Below are 26203 nucleotides of genomic sequence, written 5' to 3' on the forward strand. Positions count from 1 at the left end.
AGGCATGGGCAGTAATAAATCTAGGATCTGACTTCCCAAGACCATGCTTTGTCCTTAGGATTCAGCTGCTGCCAGGCTGGACACTCACTCACCCCTGGGCTTGACAATGGCCAGTTCTTCTTGGCCTCTAATATTCTGCTGGCTCTCTAGGACATGGGCTCCAGCTGGCAGAACAGAGTGGCACCTGTGAGCCTACCAGGAGCCACCCCTCAGGTGTCCCTCCCACTGCCTCCCAGCAGCTGGAGTTCAGGTGCACCGCAGGTCACCATGTAACAAGGTCTGGGTCACCCAGGAAACTGTGGCCACAGACTCTTTGGAGCTGACCCCCCAGGAAGATTTGGCTGTGAAGGCAGAGTTTGTACTTGCTCTCACTCCAGCTCCTTCCTGGCCTCACCTCTCATTCTCACTGAGCTGCTTCGTGTCCTGGAACCATGCCCTAAATTGTTCCTTATGCTTGAGGTTGTAATGGCTTTCAGCCACCTGGAGAAGCAGGATTTCTCTCATTAGTTTGTATTCCTGAGGCCAGAGGGAAGGACAGAATGCAAACAGGTTGGGCAAAGGATGCTGTAGAAGCCTTGCAGGGGTAAGTAGAGAGGCAGAGGTCCAGTCCTGGGTCTTTGCACCCATGGGAACCCTCCTTCCCTCCAGTTCCATCCAGGCCCTACCTGTTTTCAGAAATAGGTGTAAATAGCCTTCCCTCCAGAAAGTTGTCCTTGAGAGCAGCCACCTTCTCCCATCTGCCATTTCAATGTCTCCCGCTTCTGTTATCAAACTCTCTCAATAAGTGATCTGATTCCCCTAGGGGGCAGAAAGCCAGAGTCCATCAGAAAGCCGGGAAGCCCAGAACCAGCGCCCCATCCTCACCCCTCTTATGATGTACTACCACAAGAGCCCTCGAGGGGGCAGTGCACACTGAGAAAACAGGACTTGGACCTGGGCCAGGCTTTGGGCACTAACGCTGGGGGGACATGAGAGCTGAGACTCAGGGGCATTCTAGCCCAGTCCTCTCTGATGACAGATGGAGAGACCAAGGCCTCAGGCAGGAAGGGACATAGAGGGACTTGGATGAATGGGCCTCAAAGAGTCATATAGATTAGTATTTTTATTGTGATTTCATTCAAGCCTTGAAGCCCACATTCTGAGCCCTTCAACCGCTTTTAATCTAAGAAAGATAAGGTCTCTTTTAGAGATGCTTTCTGCCTCTTAATTATAGCCAACCACTACTGTATGCTACTTCCCACCAGAAGTTGGCTTTAGTCAAGACAGGAAGATAGGATGGTTTATCTAGACCACAGTGAATCAGAGCTGCATCTCTTGTCTCTACCAGTGTCTACTAGTAGAGTACTTTTCAGAATATTCAGCGTGTTGCTCTGGATGCTCCTGCCAGTCCTGAGATATCCCTAGTACTGCTGAGCAACTGGCAGGAATTTCACTACTCCAGGCGCGGGAGCTCCAGTTGCTAAGGGCAACCCCGCCTCCTCCCAGGAAAGGAAGTGAGGGCGGGGTCAGCGGAGCTCCCGCCCCTCTGCGTTGCCTTGGAGACCAAAAGTGTCTTGCTGCAGCTGAGACTGGAAGAAGCCCGGCTAGCTTGAGCGGTACTTTCTACAGGTCGGAAGCGGCGGGACCCTTCGGTACAGGGCCTCCTTCCACTTGGCAGGGCTTAGAGGGCATGTCCTGAGACTACACCTGATCGCTGGTGGACTTGAGGGGCGGGCGTGAGTGGAACCTGCTGGGCTTCTCAGCATTCAGTAGGTGACTAATTAGCGTGGCCTGAGGTCAGGCTGCTCCCTCCCTCCCTCTGTGCTCTCCTACCCAGGTGTTCTCTGTTGTGTTGGAGGAGGGGATCCTCACACCGCGTTCAGAGCTTGTTGGGGTTTCAAGGCCAGGTTGAAATCCCAGCTGACATTTTGGGTACGCTGACTTCCCAGAAGAGATTGAGAGTGAAGCACAAAACAGTAAAACTATTTATTATTCTTCGCCCTCAAAGTCAGTCTCGCGTTTGTGCCTTGCGCGCTGGGAGAGCCGGCCTTCCCAGGGAGTTCGAGTTCAGTTCTTACCTGAGGTTGGTTTCCTTTTTGCTTCTTCGCCCCTCCCCAGAGCAGAGGGGTCTCCAGAGCTTTCTCCCAGAGCAGAGATGCTTCCTCTCAGAAAAGAGAGGGTGGGTCCCGCCGGTGGGTCCCACCCAGGGTCCGCGCCCAGGGTCCGCGCCTCGGGTCCCGCCCCAGCCTGAGCCTTGTCCTTGTGGGGCGGTGGGGAGGTTTCCTAATATCCGATAGGGTCTGACAACAGTCCCAGACACGATTCCTGAACAGTGGCTTCCCTGCAGGGGTGTCCAGCCAGAGGCCAAGATGTCCTCCGTGGGGAAAGTGACACAGATTCCCAGCGGGAAAGTCTACCAGCAGATCTTCGAGGCTGAGGTAGGCCTGTCGTTCTGTCTTCCTTTTTCCTGCTTTCCCCCTTGCCTCTGCTCCCTAAACTTCCCTCTGTTCCTCTGGAAACGTCCCTCCCTCTGAAGACTTCCTTGCCTGGCAATCTAGTGAAATAAGGGCTTTGAAATTGCTTTGACCGAAAATAATTCTTCTTGGTTCCTAAAATGTAAGAATAAAAAATTGGAATGTTCTTGAAAATTCAAAGTTTTAAATTAAAAATTAGATTAAATTTACATTTAAATCACTCAGAAACAGCCAGAATTAACCATTGGGTGCCCTGGTTCTTTTCCCCATGCATGAAAGCATTTCTAATTTTTCTATTTAAAAACCGGGTTTGATTCTATGGTAGTGTTTTGTTTTGTTTTGTCTTTTTAGGGTCGCACCCGGAGCCTATGGAGGTTCCCAGGCTAGGGGTCGAATGGGAGCAGCAACTGCCGGCCAACGCCACAGCCACAGCCGCAGCCGCAGCCGCAGCCGCAGCCGCAGCCGCAGCCGCAGCCATGTGGGCTCATACTAATTGTGTTCATTATCACTGAGCCACAATGGAAACTTCTACAGGCGTGTTTTAAAAGCTGCTTTTCATTGTTTATAGTCTCTCGGAGATCTTTCCCATGTCAATGAGCATTCATATATACTTCATGGTATTTAGTGGCTGCCTAGTTTTTGATCCAGGATTTCCAATAATTTGTTAAAGTAAATAAATAACAGCTATATAGTCAATAACACCTATATAAATTGACAGCTGTATAAATTGTTGGCATCGCCTTGGTATCTATAAAAAAAAAACTGCACAGATGGAATGATATCTTAAACACGCAGACTCAAACCTTTCCTTTGAAGTTCTGTACTGCTTATTTAAAAGGGATTTTCATTCCTACTCTGAGCCCTAAATAATGCTGTCTGTAAAAGTCTGGAAAGTTATAATGGTATAAAGACCCCAAAGAGACAACAAAATTCACCGATCCTGCTCCCTGGAAACAATCATTCTTAACGTCTGGCATATTTTCTCCTGGTCAATTCTCTGTACGTTTAAAATTTTGAGATCATAATGTATGTATAATTTTGGTTATAATTTTAATTTATGCCCTTAATTGGTATGTTTTATGCCATATCATATCAGCATTTCCTCATGTCATAAAAAAAGTCTTTCCTAAGTCTCCTTTTTAATAAATTCCCAACATTCCATTGAAGGGACATACCATGTTTACTCAACCCATGCTCTATTGTTGGACAGGTCCATTTTTCCAGTTCCCTGTGATTATAAAAAGTGCTGGGATGAACATTTTGGTCTTCATTAACATTTCTTAAAGATGCCCTCTGAGAAGTGGCTGAATGGCTGATGTGGGGAGTGGAGAGCCCTGGGGTGTGCCCTGGGGTTGAAGTGCCTTCCTCCTGGCAGGCTTCCCCTTGACCTCCCAAGATGGCTTAGTCAGCCTGGGTTCTGGGGAGTCTACAGTGCTGACCCCTCTCCCTGGATCTTCCACGGATTCAGGTGCAGTTGGTCCGCTCTCTGGCATCTACCAGGAAGCGCGCTGCAGAGTGTTCCATGACCCCAAAGGATGGCAGGAAGCCCTTGATGAAGAAGACAGATATTCGTGAAGGGGAGATGCTCTCTCCTCGGCAGCAGAAGTGGGCACACAGCCTACCCAATGACTGGGTCACTGAAAACCCTGTTCTCCTCCGGTAGGTCCTGCCATCCAGGCCACACCTCCACATGCTGGGGGGTGCCTCACCGTTTTCAAAAACTCAAAAAGAGTTCACACAAGATGAGTACCAGACAGGAATGAAGGCCCAGGTATCTCTCCTGAGAGAGGGAGGTACTATCACCTACTTTGCAGGATAAGTTGCTTCTCCCTCTCCCCCAACAAGGCACTGGGTATGTAGATCCCAACCTCCTCAACAGTGAATAAATAAGCAGGTCTCCCCAAAGGTGGGAAGACTCTGACACTGAGGATGGGGCGCTGGGACAGGAGTCAGGAAAGCTGACTGAGGAGGGTCCTTGGCTAAGACCACAGGATGAGGGAAGGGAGGCGTGAGGCCAGGTTGAGGCAGCATCCCCACCACTTGGCTGAAGAAGTCAGCAGACCTGGGGGGAGGATGGGAGATGAGGCCAGGAGGGAATTTTACTGAAGTGAGCAGCTGATTTGCATTTTTAAGGCCATTAGGCTGCAGTGTGCAGAATGTGACGGGGCTGCAAGAGGAGGTGGGAGGCCAGGGAGGAGGAGGCCACCACAGTCCATATAACCTCGATGGGGCTGCAAGAGGGACAGCAGGGCACTTCAGGTTTATTTTGGAAGCAGAACCCAAAGGACCAGGTGACAGATGGGATGGGAGAAGAGGGCTCCTTAGGGTCCTAGGTCTCTGGCTTGAGCCCTTGGGTGGACAGCAGAGGAGCCATTCCCTGAAATGGGAGCAAATGGTATTGAGGCAGGGAGATAGGAGTTCCTTCTGAACTTCCAGGTTTAGAAGTTGACCTTGAGGTTCCTGCCTATGGCATTTCAGCTCCCTGACCTCAGACTCCTCAAGTCGGGGAGAAAGGAAAGGAGAGCAGAAGGCGGAGTTGCATCTTCCTCATTGGGTACTTTGAAGAAGGTAGCAGCAGCTGGGTTTCCTTTCCTTCGTCAAGCTCTGCACGAGCCCTGGGACTTGGCATGGAAAGTCAGCCCTGCTCTATCTGCCTTTGGGTTCCCTTCAGCTCACTGGCGCAAGGATTGACCAATGCTGGTGTCGATGCAAATAATCAATAAACACTCTATAGTAAGAATAGAAAAGAATTTCATTTGACCCAAACTGAGGATGATAGCCTGGAAAACAACCTTTCAGATAACTCTGAGGAATGGCTCTGGAGAAGCATGGTTTTCAGCACAGTTTTAGGTCTTGTCAGAACAAAGAACATCAAACAGGTCAGGGATACACTCCTTCAGGGTTTCAAAAAGATAGGTCAGCATGGCCTTGCCACCTGGGAAGGGAGCCTTATCATCAAAGGAGTACCAGCATTGGTCTTCCAGGAAGGGAGGCATATTTATTTATTTATTTATTTGGTCTTTTTGCCTTTTCTAGGGCTGCTCCCGCAGCCTATGGAAGTTCCCAGGCTAGGGGTCGAATCGGAGCTGTAGCTGTTGGCCTACACCAGAGCCACAGCAACACGGGATCTGAGCCACATCTATGACCTATACCACAGCTCACAGCAACGCCGGATCCTTAACCCACTGAGCAAGGCCAGGGATGGAACCTGAACCCCCTTGGTTCCTAGTCGGATTCGTTAACCACTGCGCCAGGACAGGAACTCCAATCTTTATTTTTAAAATGGACATTCTTACTTGTGGTCTCTGTGCCTAACAATTAAAGCAGATGTACCATGCATGCTTGATAGGCCACAAACGTGATGTTTTAGTTAGCCTAAAATTCAAGTTAGTTCATGTGTAAGCCAGACCTCCATCTGTGAAAATTTCTTTTATCTCTGGGTAGAGGTCTCTGCCTTGCCCTGCCCTTGAACATTGCCCAGGAAAAGTTCCTCTGAGGCTTCTGACACTCAGCAGCCTGAGCTGCCGATAGATGGGCAAACCCACTGGCCACCCAAGCCCACATTGGAGGTCAGTGTTCTCTAGCTCACGTCCCTGATGCCCCATAGAGGGATCTAGATGCACAGACAGCTGGGCCTGGCCATGGTCCCCACCTTCCAGGAGGACAGTCACACAGCCTGGCTATGACTGTAGCTCCTGCAAAGTTCCCAGCTCCCTCTTAGTTGACCTGTTTTCTACCAGGTCCAGAGTCTCCTGACCTCTCCCCATGCCTCCCAAGGCTCCCCTCTTCCCCAGGGTTTAGCCTAGAACCACCCATTATCCCCATAACTGGATAGCAATCAGGAGCTCTTACACCCCCAAGACAGTGTTTGGGGACAGGCCCTTCTCATGGAGGGCCTCTTAGCCCGACGGACAAGGCCAGCTCTGCTCTGGGTGCAGATTCAGAGCACAACTCCCTGACCAGGAACAGAGATGTGTTTATAACCTGCCAGGCTCTGCCACCCTCAGAGTGCCTGGGGTCACTAACTCAGCATCAGCACCTCTCTGGGGTGCCTTGTCCTCTTCTTGAAAATTCGACCAGCTGACTCAGTCAACTTGTACATTCATTCATGCATGCAAGCCAGGACCTCTGGGTGGGAGGAAGAGGAACTTGAGGAAGGGATGGCTCATCCTTAGTGTAGACCAACTCCCCAGGGCAAGTGGCCAAGAAGCCAGAGCCCTTAGCAGCTCCCCTAGTTGGGGTCCCCAGGCTTCTGTGGGGCCTCCTAAGTCCAGCAACCTTTGGTTGCCAACAAGGGTGAGAGACGCACCCCTGGCAGATCGGCTGCTGCCCAGGCCCTGAGGTCCTCCTTGCTGGTGGATGTGCAGTGAGGGCTACAGAAGAAAATGTCTGTCAAGGGCTGCACACATCAGGGCCCTGGGGAATGGCAGGCATCCCTGAGAACTGCTGCATTTCTGTGGCTTGCCCCGTGGGCAGTGCATTCATGGCTTTTCATTCTTCCAAAATGAAGCTATGCCTGCCCACCCCTGTCCTCCCTGCTGACGTAGTTTGTCCTGGGATCCCAGCTGTCTCCTTCCACGCCTGAACCCCATCCACCATGGACCTTGGTGTCACATCCCTGGGTCTGGGAGTCCCAGCGCTGATTGGTACAATGATCTCCCTACCTCTTCCCCCGTCCTGGACAGTAGGGTTACCCCACCTACCCCATAGGATGGGTTGTCGAAGAAGCAAACAAGGAGCATGCTGAATGCTTAGCACGGGTCTGGCTTTCCCAGGCTGGCCCTGCCCCTGCTGACCCTCAGTGTCCACATGTGGAAAGTGGCTCCTGCCCACCACCCACACTTGGTTTGCAGCCAGAACACAGCAAACTCCCTGAGGCCCCAGCTTCTTGTCTGAGGACTGTGGTGTGTGCTGCCAGCAGATGTCCAGGCAGAGGACTGGGGACACATCCTTGAAGCATTCTGGAATTGGGTGGGCCTGGATTATTGCCAACTTCCCAGCCCTCTCGAGAGCCAGAGGCACAGGGTCTGGGGTGGCAGGGAGGAGGCTGGTGGGGTTATTGTTCTCCTCTGCTTGTGCCTCAGGGAAAAGGAAATAGCCAAGAAGGAAAAAGCTCAAGAGAGTGAGAACACCATCGCTGCCCGAGAAGTGCGGGGCCTCATGGACACCATCGGTGAGCCTCTGTCAGCCATGTGGGCAGACCTGGGCTCTGCGGGAAGCACGAATGAAGATGCACCTGAAGGTCCCACTGTGTTCCTCTGCTCAGCCTCATAGAGGGCCTCTCCTCGGGCCTTTGCCCCTCAACCTCGTCCCCTGAACCTTCTCCCCTCAGCCTTGTCCCCTCAGCATTCTCCCCTGAACCTTCTCCCCTCAGCCTCCTCCCCTGAGCCTTGTCCCCTCAGCCTCGTCCCCTCACCTTTCTCCCCTCAGCCTTCTTCCCAGTGCAGGAAGCTGGGAGAGGAGGAAGGAGCTGCCTGCACAGTCAGCATTTATTGATGAAACCAGTTGGCAAAGGACATAGCTCCATTCCTGTGATTTCACAGGTGGATTTTTCAGTCTACATTGTCTTCATACCACCTTACCCTAGTTTGACTTTGTCCCAGTCTGGAGGCTCTTTTCCTTTGTGATTAAGAAGGTAACACATGCTCGCTGTAGGAAAACAAAGGAAGGAGATAAAGCAGAAGGTAAAAACTCCGCCTCCACATCAGCACCCGTCTCCTCCCAACAGTGCCCACCACCCATGAAACTGCACAGTGTCCCCATCCCCACATGTATTCAGGGGACCGCAGAGCATAGGTTGCCTTTGTTCTTGAACCCCCCTTCCTGAGTGTCCTCACTTGTACAAAGGGGCCCAAAATAGAACCTGCCTCTTGGCTTCATCCTGAGGAAGAACTGACTTAGAACATTACTTGATGAATGGTGAGTGCTGATAAGCATAAGCAATTTTTTTTTTTTTTTTTTGCCATTTCTTGGGCTGCTCCCACGACATATGGAGGTTCCCAGGCTAGGGGTCGAATCGCAGCTGTAGCTGCTAGCTACACCACAGCCACAGCAACGCGGAATCCGAGCTGCGTCTGCAACCCACACCACAGCTCATGGCAACGCCGGATCCTTAACCCACTGAGCAAGGCCAGGGATCGAACCTGCAACCTCATGGTTCCTAGTTGTATTCGTTAACCACTGAGCTACAACGGGAACTCCAAGCATAAGTAATTCTTATCTGTGTATGTAAAACCTAAAAAAACCTATAAAACCTAAAAAAAACCCTAAGTGGTCCTATTCTATGCATACCATTTGGAACTTTCAGCATTTAGCTGTATGCACAAGACTGAATTTTCTGTAGCACTGAGGATCACCACCTTTTTCCTTAAGACTCTGACCCTGCTGGTCTGCTTTGGGGGCCCTCTCCTGAACCTGGGCACTTTCTGCCTTGCTGCCTTCTCCTGGGGGCTCTGACCGCACCTTGGGGTTCTGAGGGAAGCCTCGTCAGTTCTGTTGTTCTCCCCCAGTTCCTGAGAGGATCCGCACCATCACCCTTGAAGGGCGAGGAGACTACAAGAGGAGAGGCTATGAGAGTGCTTTGGGGAGCTTTAAGGAGGAGATCGCCCAGATTGGGATGGTGAGATTTCTCCCTCTTGCTCCCCTTCTGTCCCTGGGCCATTCCGAGGGTGGGCATGGCACTACACTCACTGCTCCCCACCCCTATCCCCCATGTCCTTGGGGGCTCGCCACGGTGTAGACAGAACCCACAGTAGCCATGTTTGAACGGCTCGCCACAGGCAAGGCTCAGAATGTCCTGCCTGATTTGGCACATAAGGGCCAAGTGGGAACTGGACTCTGGGTCTGGTGTTAAAGCCCCATCTTCACTCTCCCAGCTCAATCCTGTTAACAAGGAGGCCAAATGGCCTGGCCCTTAGGCACCACCTCCCTTGGCTGCTTGCTTCTCTCCAGAGACCTCATCTCTGACCACACTGGTCTCTGGCATATTCCCTAAACTAGACCCTTCTTTGCCCTTTTGGGTCCTCTCTGAGCCCCAGATCGCACTCTCCATTCTCCCCGAGTCTCCTAGATTCCTGGAGCTGGCTAGACCCAGAGCCCCAAGAAGGCGCTCTCCCAGCCAGCTCATCACTCTCCCAATCCCTCCCACCTGGACGTGAGCTCCGCCCTCACCGCAAGCTCTGTGGCTTTGGTCCCACAGCCTAACTGAGCCTCAGTTTCCTCATCTGAAACACTCCTGCAATTATTTCATTGATTATTTGTTAATGGATATTTGTTGAACTCCCAGCATGGGCCAGGCATTATGTCAGCACATACCTCACAGTCTATAATGAGGACCAAGTGAATCTGGGGACAAGGGACAAGCCCCCAGGGGTGCTGCCCTAGTGCTCCGGCTGTGAACAGTCAGTAAATCTTAACTGCTTAGGTCTAGGTAGGCGTTATTAATTCTGAGACAGCACCACAGCTGGCACTTCTCTGCTATAGAGTTGGGGGTCCTTCTGTCCCAGGGGTGTGGATACCCATCACCTCCACCCCACTCCTGGCCTGTTTTAGGAAATGGAACCTCTCATCTTGGAGCCAGGAGCCCTTCTTTTAAAAAAGCTGGCTGAGTATGACGAAGACATCAACAGTCTCTTCAAAAAGGTGGAAAACGACAGCAACCTGGAAGACTACACCATCCAAGTAGGGGTCCCCTGGTGGCGGGGCATCCTGTTCCTTCCCCTTCCCTCCCTGCCACCCATCCTCCCAGCCTGACCCCACCTTCCGGGCACAGACTCTGTTAGAGCTGTGGGATCAAGTGGCCAAGAAATTTCTGCTCCAGAAGCAGGAGATTAAGGATCTGGACAAGACGCTGCATTCACTTGAGTTCTCCCGGGCAGATAAAGTGAGTTGGCCTCTAGATGGGCTCTTGGTGATTTTTCATGTGTGGGCTTTACGAGGCATCACCTGTTGCCTTTTAGTTCTCTAGGAGAAGAGTCACTCACGATGGTGCCTTGTCATTTCTAGCTAAAAAGCGTGATGAAGAAATATGTGCAAATCATAGAGAAAACTTCCTACCTCATGCAGCCTGATGTGTACAGGCTGATCAACAAAGAAGCCATGGTGAGTGGTTTCCGTGTGCAAGGGATCAGCCCGCAGGAGCAGGACCCCAGGATGCCCCAGAGCTGGGGTCTCAGGAATGATGGGCTTCTCAAATGTAACTTTTCCAATTAACACCGATTGGCTTTTTAAACTCAAAACCAGAGTCTCGGTTAAGCATTTTCAGTAGAAATCTCTCTAGGACGTTTCACACTTCCCTGCAGTGTTCATCCTGCTGCATCTAGCACAGCGTCATGGGTTTGGGCACTGCTGATTTTGTGAGCACCTCCTGGGCCATGGCTCAGCTACCAAGTGCAGTGCCACGTGTGCTACGACAGAAGCAACATCTTACAGCTGCTGCGGCCTCAGGGAGGTATGGGGTAGGCACTCAGAAGTGACCTCATGTGCTCTGGTTTTCTAGTGGTTCCTCTCTCTCCTCTTGCTGTCTGTCAGTGCCTATTGCTGAGCCATGCCTGCCCCCAGTCTGTCTCCACTGGCTTGCCCATCCATACCCTCAGCCTCCCCTATATGCTTCCTTTAGGATAAAGACTAAGAAATTCCAGGTTGTTGATGAATGCATACTTCTTTTGGCTACTCAGAGGCACATTTTCTTGCATGGGTTTCCAGGTTCTATGCAGAAAACTGGGCTTGTGAGATAACAGGCCTCCTGTAGAAGGAGTACAGTGTTCAGAATCATAGATGGGTTCCAGCCCAGGTCTGTGCCATGAGGTCCTGGACAAAGCCCATCCGGGGGGAGCACAGACCTCATCTCCACTGCCAGACATGACAGTTCCCGAAAGTACTCAGGCCCTGCACCGGGAACTCCGTGTCCACAAAATGAGGATAATGATACTTAAACACCAGTACCCGGGAGGTGCTGTCATGGCGCAGTGGAAACGAATCCGACTAGGAACCATGAGGTTGCGGGTTGGACCCCTGGCCTTGCTCAGTGGGTTAAGGATCCAGCGTTGCTGTGCGCTATGGTGTAGGTTGCAGATGCGGCTCAGATCCCGAGTTGCTGTGGCTCTGGCGTAGGCCGGAGAACATCCATATGCCTGGGAACCTCCATATGCCATGGGTGTGGCCCTAAAAAGACAAAAAATAAAAATAAAAAAACTACCAGTACTTGTTGGGAGGTTGATGTGAGAGGGCTCAGCAGTAGCTGCTCTCATTTTAAGACAAGCAAGAACGCCTAGCTTTTAACCATTTGACCCTTTAGGGGAGTCGGAGTTAGCAGTGTCCCAGCTTTGTTTCACTGTTTGACTTTCCTATGCACATTGTACACATAGCAACTGGCATTTCCTACTTGCTCTCTATGCTTCTATTTCATGTAACCTCACCAATTTCCTATGCTGTCAATTGCTTTATCTTCACATTATGGCAATGGAATTGGAGGCTCAGGAAATACTTGCTAATGCCACCTCCCACCAGGTAGGACTAGCTGGCATCAAACCTCAGGTTCCAGTGAAAATTCTTCCTGGAATCTCTACCCATGGAGCTTGGCGGTTCTCAACCCTGCCCTAGGGTGGTGTGTGGAGGGCTTCGGGAAATGAGGCGGAAGGGTGGGGAGCATTGTTGGTTCTTCTGGTCCTTGGGGGCATGGGAGAGGCTGTCCTCATTGACAAGGGCAGGGAAGCTAAATGGCAGAGCAATACCACACAGTGAAAAATTGCCCCCTGCCATCCCAGAGGTGCCCTGGTGAGGCCTGCCAAAGAATGTCCTAGCTCTGGCCTCCTTTGGTAACTGCATACTAGTTCTCATCACAATGATATGCGGCTGGTCCCTGGTGGCATGCTTTGGAAAAAATTTATTTATTTATTTTTATTTATTTATTTTTGTCTTTGCCTTTTCCAGGGCCGTTCCCACGGCACATGGAGGTTCCCGGGCTAGGGGTTGAATCAGAGCTCTAGCCTCCGGCCTACACCACAGCCACAGCAACGCAGGATCCTTAACCCACCAAGCAAGGCCAGGGATCGAACCCGCAACCTCATGTTTCCTAGTCAATTCGTTAATCACTGCGCCATGATGGGAACTCTGGAACAAATTTATTTTTTAAAAAAAGAGCCAGTTAAAACATTTAGGCCCACTGACATGCTTCACTACAGTGAATCACCTTTCTAAACAAGCAACCTGAGGTCGCCTTAGAGCAGGGTTGAAATGCACCTGATCGGGGCTCATGGTCAAAGCCTTCCGGAAAGACCCTTGTCGCTGCCCATAGCTGAGCCCCAGGCAGTTGAGTGTCTAGTGACCCTCAGACACTGCCACTGCCCTGCTGGGTCCTGGGCACCCCCTCCAGCAGAGCTTTGTTCTGACCTTGGAGAGCCGCCACTCCACCTAGAGCCCACCCTGTGACCGCAGATCATAAACCACGCCCTGCTGGGCAACCGGAGGGCCCTGGCGCAGCTGTTCGTCAACTTGATGGAGGCCACACTGCAGCAGGAGCTCAACGGCCACCGCCGCTGGCAGGGCCTGGTGGATGCCTGGAAGAGTCTTAAGACGGAAGACCTGGTACAGGGGTTCAGGTGGGTGGCCAACCATACTGCAGAGTGCTGGGCCTTTCCCCTCCCCAACACCCCTGGATGGTGCCTGGTGGGGTGCTTTCTTCCCTCCCTTTGTTGTTACATTTAAATGCTGTTGTTTTTCTGGTGATAAAAGAAACAGGTGCTCGCTCGCTCTCTCTCTCTCTCTTTTTTTTTCATTAAAGTGGATAAACGTATAAGGAAGAAATCAAAAATCCCCATTAATTCCTCACCCCAGTGAGAAGCACAGCTAATATTTTGGTGTATTTTCTCCCAGGCTTTTTTAGGCCCATGCTGCTTATGTAGATTTGTATCTTATTCTCTTCATATACAATTTCTCTTAAGCATCTTCTGAGCATAGTACAAAATGTTTGAAAAATATTAGTCTGATTATCAGCCCGGTGTCCACTCTTCACTGTTGCACATAAGCCAGTGTTCCTGGGCCAAGAATGGCCATCCCCAAGTTTGGGACACTTCCTACCCTTGGTAGCAGGTTTCACTCATGGGAGGGAGGGTGAAGAGAGGGCCCATCTCTAAGCTTCCTTCCCCTGGTGGCGCTTTTGTTAATACTGACACAGGGGCCTTGGAGCTTTTGCTCAACAAGGAAGGCTTTCTTTTGCTAAGAAAGGGACACTTGAGACCAAGATGTCTGAGGACACCAAAGAGTTGTGTGTCTGTGTGCGTTGTAGGCCTGGGAGTGGGAGGCTGGTCTGTACATCTGCATTTCCAGGCAGAGAGCACCAGAGTCAGAGGCAGCGGAGGGCAGAAAAGTGTTCCAAGGCCTGGCTCCACCTCTACTTTCCCCGGGACATTAATCAAGGGCTTGAGCATCCAGAGCCTTTTTCTGCTGGCCCTGTGACGAACTGGTGATAGGGTTTCAGTAGGATCGACAAGAGTGTGGCCAGTGGCTGCTCTGGGCTTGGGCCTGGGAGGTTGTTACAGACATTGGTCATTATGGATGGTGATGGCGGAAGCTGACATGCTCTGGAGCTTCTCAGGAGAGGTGTGGTGCTAAGGGCTTCACCTGCCCCATCTTGCCACATCCCCACACTTGCCAGATGAGGAAGGGACTGTCATTAGCTCCATGACAGAAGAGGAAGCTGCAGTTTAGAGGGGGAGCAACTTGAGCAAGGTCACAGGGCTGGAGGTGCAATCAAGGCCCACACCGGATCTGTGCCTACTGGTCCTACGTTCTTGGCGCTGGAGCCTCACTGGCAGTCTTTCCATTCTTCTCTCCTCCCTGCCCCTCCCTCCCTCTCTTCCTGCCTTTCCTTGGTGTCCCAGAGGCCCTGATAGGGAGCAAGGGGCTGGGAGTGGGGTCGGGTGCAGGCGTTCTGAGTGTCTCCTGCCCATCTTGCCCCTCCTCTCCTCTCCATGGTGCCAATGTGTCTGGATGCCCAGTGAGTTCATGGCCAGCGAGAAGATCCAGATGCCTCCGGCCGTGAAGACAGAGCTGGAGACTATGCTGAAGAACCAGAGCGCCCTGCAGCAAAAGCGTCTGGACCATCTCTGCACCATCTGGTACAGCAGGCGGGGTCTCTTGGGAGGGGCACCTTCAGGGGTCCGTGGGGGGAGATGCATTCCTCAGCAATGGCCTTTATCCTGTGGGGTCCTATAGACCAGGCCATCTCCCAGTTCTCTGGTCCTGGGCTGGTTGCCTGAGCCCAGGTTCTGGGGTGTCCCAGCCCCAATGGCAACAGGGAACATGACAGTTTGCTATAGAAAGAAGCTTAGTGTCAGAGTCCCCGTCGTGGCGCAGTGGTTAATGAATCTGACTAGGAACCATGAGGTTGTGGGTTCAATCCCTGGCCTTGCTCAGTGGGTTAAGAATCTGGCGTTGCCGCGAGCTGTGGTGTAGGTCGCAGATGTGGCTCAGATCCCACGTTGGAATGGCTCTGGTGAAGGCTGGTGGCTACAGGCTCCAGCTCCAATTAGACCCCTAGCCTAGAAATTTCCATATGCTGCAGATGTGGCCCCATAAAAGACAAACAGAAAGAAAGAAAGAAAGAAAGAAAGAAAGAAAGAAAGAAAGAAAGAAAGAAAGAAAAAAGAAAGAAAGAAAGAAATAAGGAAGCAAGCAAGCAAGCAAGCAAGCAAGCTTAGTGTCACTGTGCCAAAGAGCTTGGAACGGGGCAATGGCAAGAGGTGAGGTTGGAGGAGAGTTGGGGAAGGAGGGGCCATTCAGGGACTGGACTTTTCCCTAAGGGCAGTGGGGAGTATAGCGGAGCTGTGAGCTCTGCAGTTTGGAGGGTGGATGGAGGGGTATGATGCTAGAGGCCCCGAGGTTGGTGAGGAGGCTGCTGCCATCAGACAGGGGACCTGTTAGAGGCCATAGATGCTTCCTTAGACCTGGGTCCACCAGCTCTGATCCCAGGGTAAGCTGTTTAGCAGGGTCACACTGAATGTTCTAGATCCTGGAAACCCACTGCTCATAATAGCCACTCTTAGCTGTAGGATGGAACCTGCATGGTCCTGCCAGGCAGAGACATTTTGCGTGCTGGGACCAGTGCACCTCGTTGGTCCCTTTCGCCCTGGTCACCCTGGGGTGTAGGTTCTTCCCATCTTCCCACCATAGAGCACAAGTTCTCCTAGGGTATGAATGACTCTTAGGACCCCACATGGACTTGAGCCAGAGGGACTCCCCCAAGGGGGCATCTCCTGCCCCATGTGCAGCCCCAGGTCTGTGCAGTGTGAAATTAACAAGGTGGATAAAAATCTCAGCACACAGAAAAGTGCTTTTGTTGTTTTCTATGAATCCACTTATTTCCGACTCTGAGTTCCTGTTCATAAAGTTCGGCAAAGCTTAGTCTTTCTTGGGCATTCTGCCTTTGAGGGAAAGTTAGGGAGCCCCACAAGAGAGAACAAGCAGAATGCTTTCCAACCCCCTTTCAAGCCTCTGCTGTGTCATGTTTGCTAGTGTCCTATTGGCCAAAGAAAATCACATGGCCGAATCCAGACCCAGGGGTGGAGAAATAAATTCCACTTGCTGGTGGGAGCAGCTAATGATATTGACCATTTTTGAGTCTGCCACACCCTTTTTAATGACTACAGAAGAGAATTCATATGCATGATTTAGACGATTCCCTATTGTTGGATATGAAGGTCGTTTTTTATTTTTTTGCGTGTTTATTACAGGGCTATTAAGCACTGTCTTCATGCACAAACACTGTATGCTTTTTATATTGTTGTCTCTGATTAGGTTCCTAGAAGTGGCTTCCTTGGTCAAGTGATATCAACCATTTGTTCCTTTCTTCCGCTGGGAAAATTCATTTTTATTTTCTAAGTATCAGGCTCCTTAATATTAATAGACCTTTTCATGAGGTATGATTTTGGCATCAGAATCCCCAGCAAGTCACTTGTTTCTTCACTACATGGACCTATGTTCCTTGAAAGTGCTACCCACTTTGGTAAGTGAGTGTTTTATTCGAGCACAGCTCACTTGTCACATCTTCCTTCCCCAGTGACCTCCTGCCCCCCAATTACAGCAAAGCTCAACTGACCGAATGGCATTCTTCTCTTGACTCCCTGAATAAGCACCTTGGTGAGTACAGTTTGTGGGGTCCCACCGGGGTCTCTTCGGATCTCTGTTCAGGTAGAAGCTGTTCTGTGGCAGCTTCTGTCTGTCGGCCAGTCACTTATGTGAGATTCTCTTGTAAACTCAGGAGTGGGTGGCAAGTCCCTCCTGGGGATGGAGGGGTGGGGCGTGGAGGGAAGATAAGCTCTGAGAATGCTTATGGGACCCAAGACCTTTCCTGGCAGAGCCCCCTCCTCCCTCTCACCACCTCCCGAGTCACTGCCCAGCCAGCAGCAATGCCAGCCCTGCACTCTGACCCCTGACCACAGCGTGGAGCCTGAGGGGTGGCTCCAAGGATGCCTTGTGAGGATGGCTCAGGACCCAGATCCTGGGTATGTGGGGTGTGCTATCCCCACTCTGTGTCCCTGGGGAAGTCATGGCTCTCGTGGCGTCAGATTCCTCCTCTGTAAAATAGGGATCTCAGGAGGAATGATAAAGGTACCTACCTTGTGGGGTTGATATAAGAATCATGGGCAATACTGCAGTCCAGTCATAGCTCAGTGCCTGGCTTACTCAGTGCTCAAGAATAAATGGTAATGTTTAGCAATTCCCTGTAATCAGAGTCTTCAACTCCAGCCCATGGGCCACTGCCTGTTAATAAATAAGTTTCATTAGGACAGAGCTCTGCTCACTTGTTTCTGCCCTGTCTACAACAGCAGAAATGAGTGGTTGTAGCAGAGACTGTATGGCCCTCAGAGCTGGAAATATTTATTACCTCACCCCTTACAGAAAAGGTTTGCCAAGTCTTTCTCTAGAAGACATAAGAAATTTCCCTCTCCTTTTTTTAGTTTTATTGAAGTATAGGTCATTTACAAGGTCGAGATAATTTCTGCTGCACAACAAAGTGACCCAGTCATACATACACACACATCCATCCTCTCTCAGAGTCTTTTCCCACATGGTTTCCACCTCCTTTGAGGCATCCCCGTGAGGCCCATGGTGTCACTGTCACCCTGTGATAGAGACAGATTCAGGGGCACAGAGAGGTGAAGTATCCTGTCCAAGGTCACACAGTTAAGGAAGTGACACAGCTGGACATGGGTCCTTTGGCTAGTGGTACCCACCACTGCTACCAGGGCTCTCAGGTTTATAATTCCAAAGGTATTAAAATTCTATTGTAATACTGAGCATAAGAGCTCTGAGACCCTAAAGAACAGCAATGGCTACTGTTCGTTGGACGCCTCCTGTGGACAAGCTTGGTGCTGAGCCCTGGTAACCAGCAGAGGGGATCTCCCCTTGGGTGCTTCCAGTCTGGAGCAGAAGTCAAAGCAGGCAGGATGTTACACCAGGGAGTGGATGGGTCACCAGCTACTGAGTATGGATCTGGGGACATAGCCTGGTTAAAGGTTATGAAAGACCCTGCCAAGGAAATGATCATCCAGTTGACACCTGCAAGGCATGTATGAGTTAGGCTGGCCCCCCCGGGGTCAGTGGCGCTTTCTAAGCAGAAAGACTAGTGTGTGGGGAGGCTGAGAGGCCAGACAGAGCCGGAGCCTTCAGGGGAAAGGGGGAGGTGCCGGGGAGGCTGGAAGATGGCAAAGGGCTAGACTCTGCTGACCACATGGCCGTGGAAGGTTCTGAGAAGTCTGGGGGGTGGGGGGAGTTTGTGGCGTGGTGGAAACGAATCTGACTAGGAACCATGAGGTTGCGGGTTTGATCCCTAGCCTCGCTCTGTGGGTTAAGGATCTGGCATTGCTGTGAGCTGTGGTGTAGGTTGCAGACGCGGCTCAGATCCCGAGTTGCTGTGGCTGTGGCGTAGGCCGGCGGCTACAGCTCTGATTAGACCCCTAGCCTGGGAACCTCCACATGCCATGGGTGCAGCCTTAAAAATACAAAAAAAAAAAAAAAAAGAAGTTTAGAGGGGGGAGCCGATCAGAGGGGTATAGAAGCAGAAGCACAGAGACTCCAGGGGCATCCTCACAGTGACTCTATACAAAGCGGGGGATGTGCCAGCCTAAGAAGTGGCCCAGGCAGTGGGAGACACTAGCCTTACAGCTTCTCCTCACCAGATCCACTGCCCATTGCCCTCTGCTGTGTTCTAACTGCCATCTGCCTGCCCTCCCTCTTTCCAGCCCTTGTCAGGGAACAACCACCAGGCAATCTTTTGTTATCTTTCAGTTTCTAGATCTTCCAAGAACATTATACCTTCAGTTCCCTATCTTAGACACCAAAGGTCATGGCGAGGTGACTATAAAGCAGAAGCAGTAGGGAGGAGGAAGAGGAGAAAATCAGTCAGCTTTCGAATATTCCCTTAGTCTGTGTCCTTCTTTAGGAATTCACCGCAGGCATGATCTGTGTACTCTCCTTAATTTGCACCAGGTTAGTCTTTCATGCCTTGGTGCAACTCCCCACAAAGACTGTCACTAGCCTTGAAACTGAGTCAAGAATCAGTGTCAGAACAGAAAAAGATGCTCCTCATTTAAGGACCTTATCCTGGGATGCCGGGACCTTTGAAAGGAGGGAGATACCAGCCCCTGATCTGAATTGTCCCTGCTCTTGAGGCACTTGGCTGGGGAGAGGCCGCTTTCTTTAGCGACAGGGAACCCCCTTTTCCTCACCTCCCCCTTCCTTCTGGAAGAGCCGCTGACACATGTTTTTCCACCCATGGAGATGCCTACCACATGGACTGCATGATGCGGATCCACGTGCAGTACGAGAAGACCTGGCAGGAGTGCCTGGCCGAAGTGCAGAAGTGCAAGGTGGGCGAGGAGGGAGCAGAGGGCACGGGTCCTGGTGTCCCCCAGGCACCCCCTGCCCCTCTCCAGCCTGTATCCCTTTCTCTCCCTCCTCACCGGCCTCTGAGCTTCCTGAAGCTGTTCCCTCAGCCTGGACCCCCTCCTCCCCAGCTATGCCTACCCACCCCTCAGTAGCCCCAGCATGACCTCCTCCAGGAAGCCTTCCCTGCCTCACTTGGATCACCCTAGCCTCCCTGCTTGACCCACTGTATCGCTCACAGCCCTTGACGTTATTTATTCCATGGAGGTCGTGTCATGGGAGTTATTTCCGATGGCTCCCTCTGTAAACAGTCTTGCCCCTGCCATCACGCCCATTTGACCCTCCATCCACCACCTCTGTTAGGAAGCAGGATAGTGAGTTCACTCACAGCTCCCTTTGAGTGCAGTGCCTGGTTTTCTGGGGTCCAAGGACATATGGTGCCAAAATCCCCCCTCCCTGCCTCCTTGGTAAAACTGTTTAGATGAAAAACCCCAAAGAGATGATCTAACCTGGTGGCTATGGTGGCAGGAGTCCCCAGGCCATGGGGGCCCTGCCAAGAAGGTCCTGCTCCTCTACCTGTCACATGTGTGTAGGTGGAGCTTTGGCTCTGCCACCAAGAGTCTGAGGTGAGCAGAGTTCGAGGGGAGCAGAGTGCTTTCCAGAGTGATGCGCGGTGCGGGTGCTGCAGTCCCTGGGGGCCGTGCCGCCTTCTTGCACCCACTCTCATCAAATGCCACAAGGTCCTGCAGAGTCAGGTCGCCAGCCCCATCTAGAGATGAGAAGACCAAGTTTGCAAAAGGCCCTGGGACTTGGGGGCAGTTATATGCCTCTCAGTCAGCCCTTTAGGGGATGTCAAGCCTTAGGGGTAAAGCCTGCAGGGAAACCTCCAGAGCCCCCCCAAGACCATGCCCCGGGTGCTCTCCTCCTCCTCACTCACCCCTTCCCCTGGAGACCGTGGCCCTTCGGCTCCCACATGCAGTGGGAGCTGCAGGGGCTGCGTGCTGATGTCTTCATGTACCCACGTACCAGGCCTTGAGCCTGACGGAGGGCAGCTGGTCTTCCTCTTCCACTGGAAGTGTACAACTGGAGACAAATTTTAAATTGAGGGGAGGTTGTCTGATTCTAGATTTTGTGCATAAACCAAGGCTTTATTAATATAAAGAGCTCGCTTTCCAGGTGGCATGCTTCCAGCCCTGTCTGGCTTGCAGCAATGCTGAGGCCAGGTAGAATAGTGGTTTATGCCTACAGGGTCTGCAGCTGGATGGTTCCGAGTTCAGATCCAGACCCAGCACTTGCCAAGGGTGTGGCCTCCAACAGGTTCCTGCACCTGTCTGAGCCTTAGTTTCCTTATCTGCCAAACTGGCTAATGAGGACACCTCTGGGGGATTCAGTGCACAGGGCCAGCGCACAGCACCAGGACAGAGTGGGTGGGTAAAGCTGGACCATCTCTGCTGCTCTAGGGGTTTCTCCCGAGGTTCTCAGGATGAGTGGGAGGCAGTCTCAGGAGAGCACCAGCCTGAGGTGAAGCCTCCACCAGCCCTAAGCCAGGTTCTGCCTTGTCCTCCAGAAGCAGCTGCTGGACTGGAAAGCCTTCACTGAGGAGGAGGCAGAGAGCCTGGTGAGCCCGTCCTTATTCCAGATGGTGGGAAGTCTCCAGAGCAAGGTGGAGGCAGAGCTGGAGGTCTTGGATGTGCGTAACTGGGGACCTCGAAGCTGGGGAGCAGGGTGGGGGTCACCCAGGTGGCTGGCTGTGAGGGAAGTGGGAGTCTGGGGGCTTACAACTTTCCTGTCACTGGTGAGTCCATCCCTCTTATCACGGCCAGCCCCCTGGAGCAATCACCTTGCACCCAAAGCTCCAGGCTCAGCAGCACCCCCCGCACCAAGACTCCCCAGCAACCTGCGGACACTCCAAGCAACTGTCTCTCCTGGGCAGTGAGTCCTCCCCGAGCCCTTGCTTAGCGTGGGCGCTGAAGGTCACAAGGAGCATTAAGCCCACATGCCATGATGTTTAGAGTCCGGAGCAGGAGTCAGCAGACATCTTCTGTAAAGGGCCAGACAGTAAATACTTTACGCTCTGTGGGCTGTCAGGTTTCCGGCACAAATTCTCACTCTGCTGTTGCCATATGAAAGCAGCCCTAGGCAATGCAGAGACAAATCAATATGGCTGTGTTACAATACAATTTTATTTACGGACCCTGAAATTTGAATTTCATATAATTTTCACATCATTAAATAGCTTCTTTTGGCTTTTTTCTGCCATTTCAAAATGTAAAATCTGTGCTTAGCTCCCAAGATTAAACAAAAAGGCAAAGGGCCACATTTAGCCCACAGACCATAGATTGCCAACCCCAGACCCCATAAGGTCATAAAACACACATATGAAAGAGGAAAGGGTGAGGATTTAACAGTGGACTGTGGTATTTGCCCTAGATGCTGCATCAGGGAATTCCAAAGAAGGAGAAATGCCCCAAGCTGAGATGGGTATGGCCCACCTGATGCCCAGGCTGGTGTCTAGGGTGGCACCTTCTTCCTTCTAGATCCCAAACTCCATGTTCTTCCTGTCAGTGACCTCAGTGGACATGGGACAGGTGTGGACGTGGGTCAGGTCTAGACATGTGACTTCGGGTCAGCCAGTCTAAGGGCATGGCCTTGGACAGACCAGAAACTGTCTCAGAGGAGGGGGCCATGATCCAAGATGTGGCCCAGAAGATGACCTTGAGGGACGGTTCCCAAGCAGTGACGTCCAGTCCCTGCAGACACAAGGCCCCACTGGCCAGTGAGGGAGCCCACGAGTGAGGCCCTTCTCCTCACCCTGGGCCGGTCGGCACTTAAGGCTCCTTCTCTGGGTTCTATCACTGCAGAAATCCTTCGAGGCCTTGGCGAAGCAGACAGAGCAGCAGAGCTCGGACCTCTTCAGCTACTTCCAGGAGGCTGTGCAGCTGTGGGAGGCACATCAGAGTCTGCTGTTGATGCAGGAGCTGGAGCTCGAGAAGAGGATAGAGCAGCAGCGGCAGAAGCACAGCCAGGAGAACCAGGTGTCGCCCTAGCATCCAAGGAGCATCCAAGGAGCCCCCACACGGGATGAGTGAAGGGCCACACCCAGGTTGTCAGCTGCCCAGTGGCTCTGCTTGGTGGCCCGTGAATTCAGCCAACATTCATATGCAAAAGAAGAAAAAAAAAAAAAAAAGAAAAAGGACTTCCATCCATACCACACACTGTATTTTACATATTTTACTTTTATATAAAAATTACCCCCCAAAGTATCTTAGGCTCAAATGTAAAGCCTCAGGTTCTAAAACTTGAACCAATGGGAAACTGAGGCTCACCTCGGTCATGAGACTGCATGGGTATAAGAGGATTCTGCCTCAGTCGGGTCCAGGCTGTGCCATGAGCCCCGGATCTGGATATGTCTCTGAGAGACAGACAGCCAGACCGGGGGTTGGGGGGGGGCATGCATCGTCTACCTCTGGCAGTGACCTGCCCTGGTGGGGTGGGTGTGAGGGACACGTCCCTGAGGGGTCCCAACAAGCAGGGTCTCCAGGGATGGAAAGTAGAGAAGAACATTCCAGGCAGGGAGAAGAGCCCAAAGGCCCAGAGCAGTGAGACTAGGCATGGTGGCACATTTGGTGCCCCTTTTGTAGAAAAGTCCTGGACCTCAGCCCCAGGGGCAGGGTCTCTGCATGTCACATACACTCTACAAGCTCTGGTAACACACATCTGCTTCCTCCTGTTTGGGGTGTGGCTACCAGGCCCAGGAAGCTCACCTCGATAAGCTCTTGGACCAACTGAGGCAGCAAAGCTCTGAGGATACCCTGAAGTTTCACCTGGAAAAGGCCAAAGATTATCTGAAGAACATGAGATGCAGGTAGGTAAACCCAACTCCAAAAGACAGAAGGGGATGGCCTGGAATTCATTTTCAAGGTCAGCAGCTGCCTGCTTAGGAGCCCAGTGCAATGCTGCCTCTAATTTTGGAGAACGTTGTGGTTCTTTGCAACTTGGCCCTCAGCCAACACAAAAGCTTTTGGGGAGAATTTTGATGGGAAAAAGTCATGGTTTCAAGACCATGTAGTTTAAAGGTCAAGAGCATGGGCCTTCTTCCCCCTCCTTTCTTTCTTTTTGTTTTTTTTTGCTTTTATATTGTTCTTTTTTAAAAAAAATTATTTTCCAATTTTTTATTGGAATATAGTTGATTTATAATATCATGTTAGTTTTAGGTATATAGCCCAGTAATTCAGCTTTATATAAAAATATATGCATGTGTGTGTATCTTCACATTCTCTTCTCTTATACCTTATTATAAAATAGTGAGTGTAGTTCCCTGTGTTTCTCCCCCACCTTCTTAAATTTTATTTTATTTTATTTTTATTTTTGTCTTTTTGCCTTTTCTAGGACTGCTCCCTCGGCATTTGGAGGTTCCCAGGCTAGGGCGTGAATCAGAGCTGTAGCCGCCGGCCTACGCCAGAGCCACAGCAACTCGGGATCCGAGCCACGTCTGCGACCTCCACCACAGCTCATGGCAACGTTGGATCCTTAACCCACTGAGCAAGGCCAGGGACCGAACCCTCAACCTCATGGTTCCTAGTCAGATTCGTTAACCACTGCACCATGACGGGAACTCCAACCTTCTTAAATTTTAAAACATATATATTCTTTATTAAATTAAAAAAGTTAATACAAACATGTAGGAAATTCTCCTCATTCCTACTCAACTCTTGCTTTTTATGGATATAAACATTTATATATATGTGGATATACATGCACATACAATGGTTTTAAAATAAAGGTTTGGTCATACTATGCAAAGTGTTCTATAACTGCAGTTGTATTTCCATTTTTAATTTATTTTTTTTTCCCGCTGTACAGCATGGGGATCAAGTTGCTCTTACATGTATACGTTTTTTTTCCCCACCCTTTGTTCTGTTGCAATATAAGTATCTAGACATAGTTCTCAGTGCTACTCAGCAGGATTTCCTTGTAAATCCATTCCAAGTTGTATCCGATAACCCCAAGCTCCCGATCCCTCCCACTCCCCCCCCGCCCCCCCCCCAAGCAGCCGCAAGTCTATTCTCCAAGTTGTATTTCCATTTTTAAATGACCATGTAGAATTCATTAATATGGATGCTTCCTAGTGAGTTAACCATCCTCTAGCTCATTCGCTTTTTAAGACTGGTGCCAGTTTCTCAATATTAAAAACAGTTCCCTGTGAACTGTCCTGTATCTTTGTACAACTAATTCTGTGAGCACTGTTCACAGGAATGGAATGGCACTGCCAACTGATTGCAGTTTTAGATTCTGAAGTTCATTTTAAGGCAAATAAGTAACCCCCTGAACCTCAGTCTTCTTACTTTGGAAACAGCTAACAGTCTGGGCCTAGGGGCTTTGGAGTGTTTGTTGGGACAATGAAGGTAAAGTTCAAGGACCGGGTTAGGACAGTGGGTAGGAAGTGGGAATCCATGAGGTCTGGGGCATGGCTCTTGGCTGGGATCTGTCACACCCAGCTGACCTCCCGCCCCCACCCCGCTTAGGCAGTGGCCTCCCCTCCCTCCCTCCCAGGTATGAGAGTTTTCACAGCCTCCTGACAAAGGAAGTGATGGAGTACCCAGTGATCATCCTGAAGGAACTCAACTCCTACAGCTCCACCCTCAGCAGATACTTCTGTGTTCGTGAGGTTTTTGAACAGGTATGGAAAGGGACACAAAAAACCAGCCACTCACCAAGAAGCAAAAGGGGAAAAAGGACTTCTAGTTCTTATTTGCCTTACTTCTGAGTGCCTTTCTAACCCTTGGGGAGTGAGCGTCTCTGTCAGGACATCAAGAAGTACGAAGCTGAGAGCATCTCCTAAAGAGACCATCTGTCTCTCAGATTAAAAGGGGTTGAAAGGCTCAGAGTCCAGGCCTCAAGGCTTGAATGGAATTGTAATAAAAAAGTTAATTTATATGATTCTTTGAGGTCCATTCAGCCAACCCACCCCTGCCGCATGACCCTCCTGATATACAGCTCTGACCTCCCCACTCTCCTGCTCAACAGGAGCTCTGCAGCCCCTCCCAAACCCAGCCCCAGTCCCTCCATGACTACAGAGGCCCCACATCTGGTTCCCACCCTGAAACTCCCCAATTCAGCAAACTCCTCACTCTTCCTGCATCTGCCACTGCCCCCCTGCCCTTCCTCACCCTGCTCCTCTGCTGGGATCCTTCTGTCTCCACACACCCCAAGCCCACCCGTATTCCCAGCCACGACCGAGATCCCACCCACACAGTCTGACCCTTATCTCCCCTTCCTCACTGGTTCAGTCACCTCTCCTCTCTTCAAATGTGCTTGTATGGCAGTTGCTGTCAAATGCAGTTCAGGGCTCCTACTGGAAGGTGGTTCCTGAGGGCAGGAGCACGTTCCTAACTCTCATCCAGCTTCAACTGTCCTGCCCATAATTCAGACACACCGAGTGCTCCCTGGCCAATGCATGAACACCCAGAGTGCCCTGGTCTGACTCTCCCAGAGTCTCCCGCATGTGCACCCGGAGCCCTGCGTGGCCAGAGCTGAAGATACTTGGGGTCGCTGCTGAACCTGGTGGGGATTTCCCATAGACAAGGGGTTCCCAGCTCCTCAGGGAATCCCTCTCCTTGGTGGGGATCCCTGTCCCAATTGCTTGTAAATGCTTCATGTGGCTCCTGGATTGAGGTGGAGCTCAAGCTTCTGGAGGTCGAGCTTACCAGTGACCTTTGAGATCATCCTGGTTGTCTGGGTTAACGTATAGGTGCTACTGTGGTCTCTGAGTCACAGAGAGGATGCTGAGCCCGTAGGATTTAAGGGGCTTACCCAAGGTCACCCAGCTTATGAGGAGCTAGGATTCAACGTCACTGTTATCCATG

The 26203-nt window shown here is 51.2% G+C and overlaps 1 protein-coding gene across 6 annotated transcripts in view; it reads left to right on the plus strand.

Moving 5' to 3' along the window:
• Positions 1-1775: 1775 nt before the first annotated feature.
• CCDC180 (coiled-coil domain containing 180) overlaps positions 1776-26203 on the plus strand; it is a 61744-nt gene continuing 37316 nt past the window's right edge. For 5 of the 6 annotated variants that reach the window (XR_007133263.1, XM_047767975.1, XM_047767977.1 and 2 more), the window contains exons 1-16: positions 1988-2062; positions 2327-2417; positions 3922-4112; positions 7538-7626; positions 8963-9072; positions 10005-10133; positions 10225-10335; positions 10458-10553; positions 12888-13051; positions 14450-14569; positions 16510-16589; positions 19233-19321; positions 20905-21027; positions 22199-22372; positions 23087-23202; positions 24891-25017. Coding sequence is in view for 5 of the 6 variants with exons in the window: in XM_047767975.1 (XP_047623931.1) it covers positions 2349-2417; positions 3922-4112; positions 7538-7626; positions 8963-9072; positions 10005-10133; positions 10225-10335; positions 10458-10553; positions 12888-13051; positions 14450-14569; positions 16510-16589; positions 19233-19321; positions 20905-21027; positions 22199-22372; positions 23087-23202; positions 24891-25017 (1788 nt within the window). In the remaining variant the exon portion in view is untranslated. Of the gene's footprint in view, positions 2063-2326; positions 2418-3921; positions 4113-7537; positions 7627-8962; positions 9073-10004; positions 10134-10224; positions 10336-10457; positions 10554-12887; positions 13052-14449; positions 14570-16509; positions 16590-19232; positions 19322-20904; positions 21028-22198; positions 22373-23086; positions 23203-24890; positions 25018-26203 lie in introns of all 6 variants that reach the window. The other variant, XM_047767979.1, reaches the window with a different exon arrangement.

This window comes from Phacochoerus africanus, chromosome 2, assembly GCF_016906955.1.
Source record: "Phacochoerus africanus isolate WHEZ1 chromosome 2, ROS_Pafr_v1, whole genome shotgun sequence".
Taxonomy (NCBI): domain Eukaryota; kingdom Metazoa; phylum Chordata; class Mammalia; order Artiodactyla; family Suidae; genus Phacochoerus; species Phacochoerus africanus.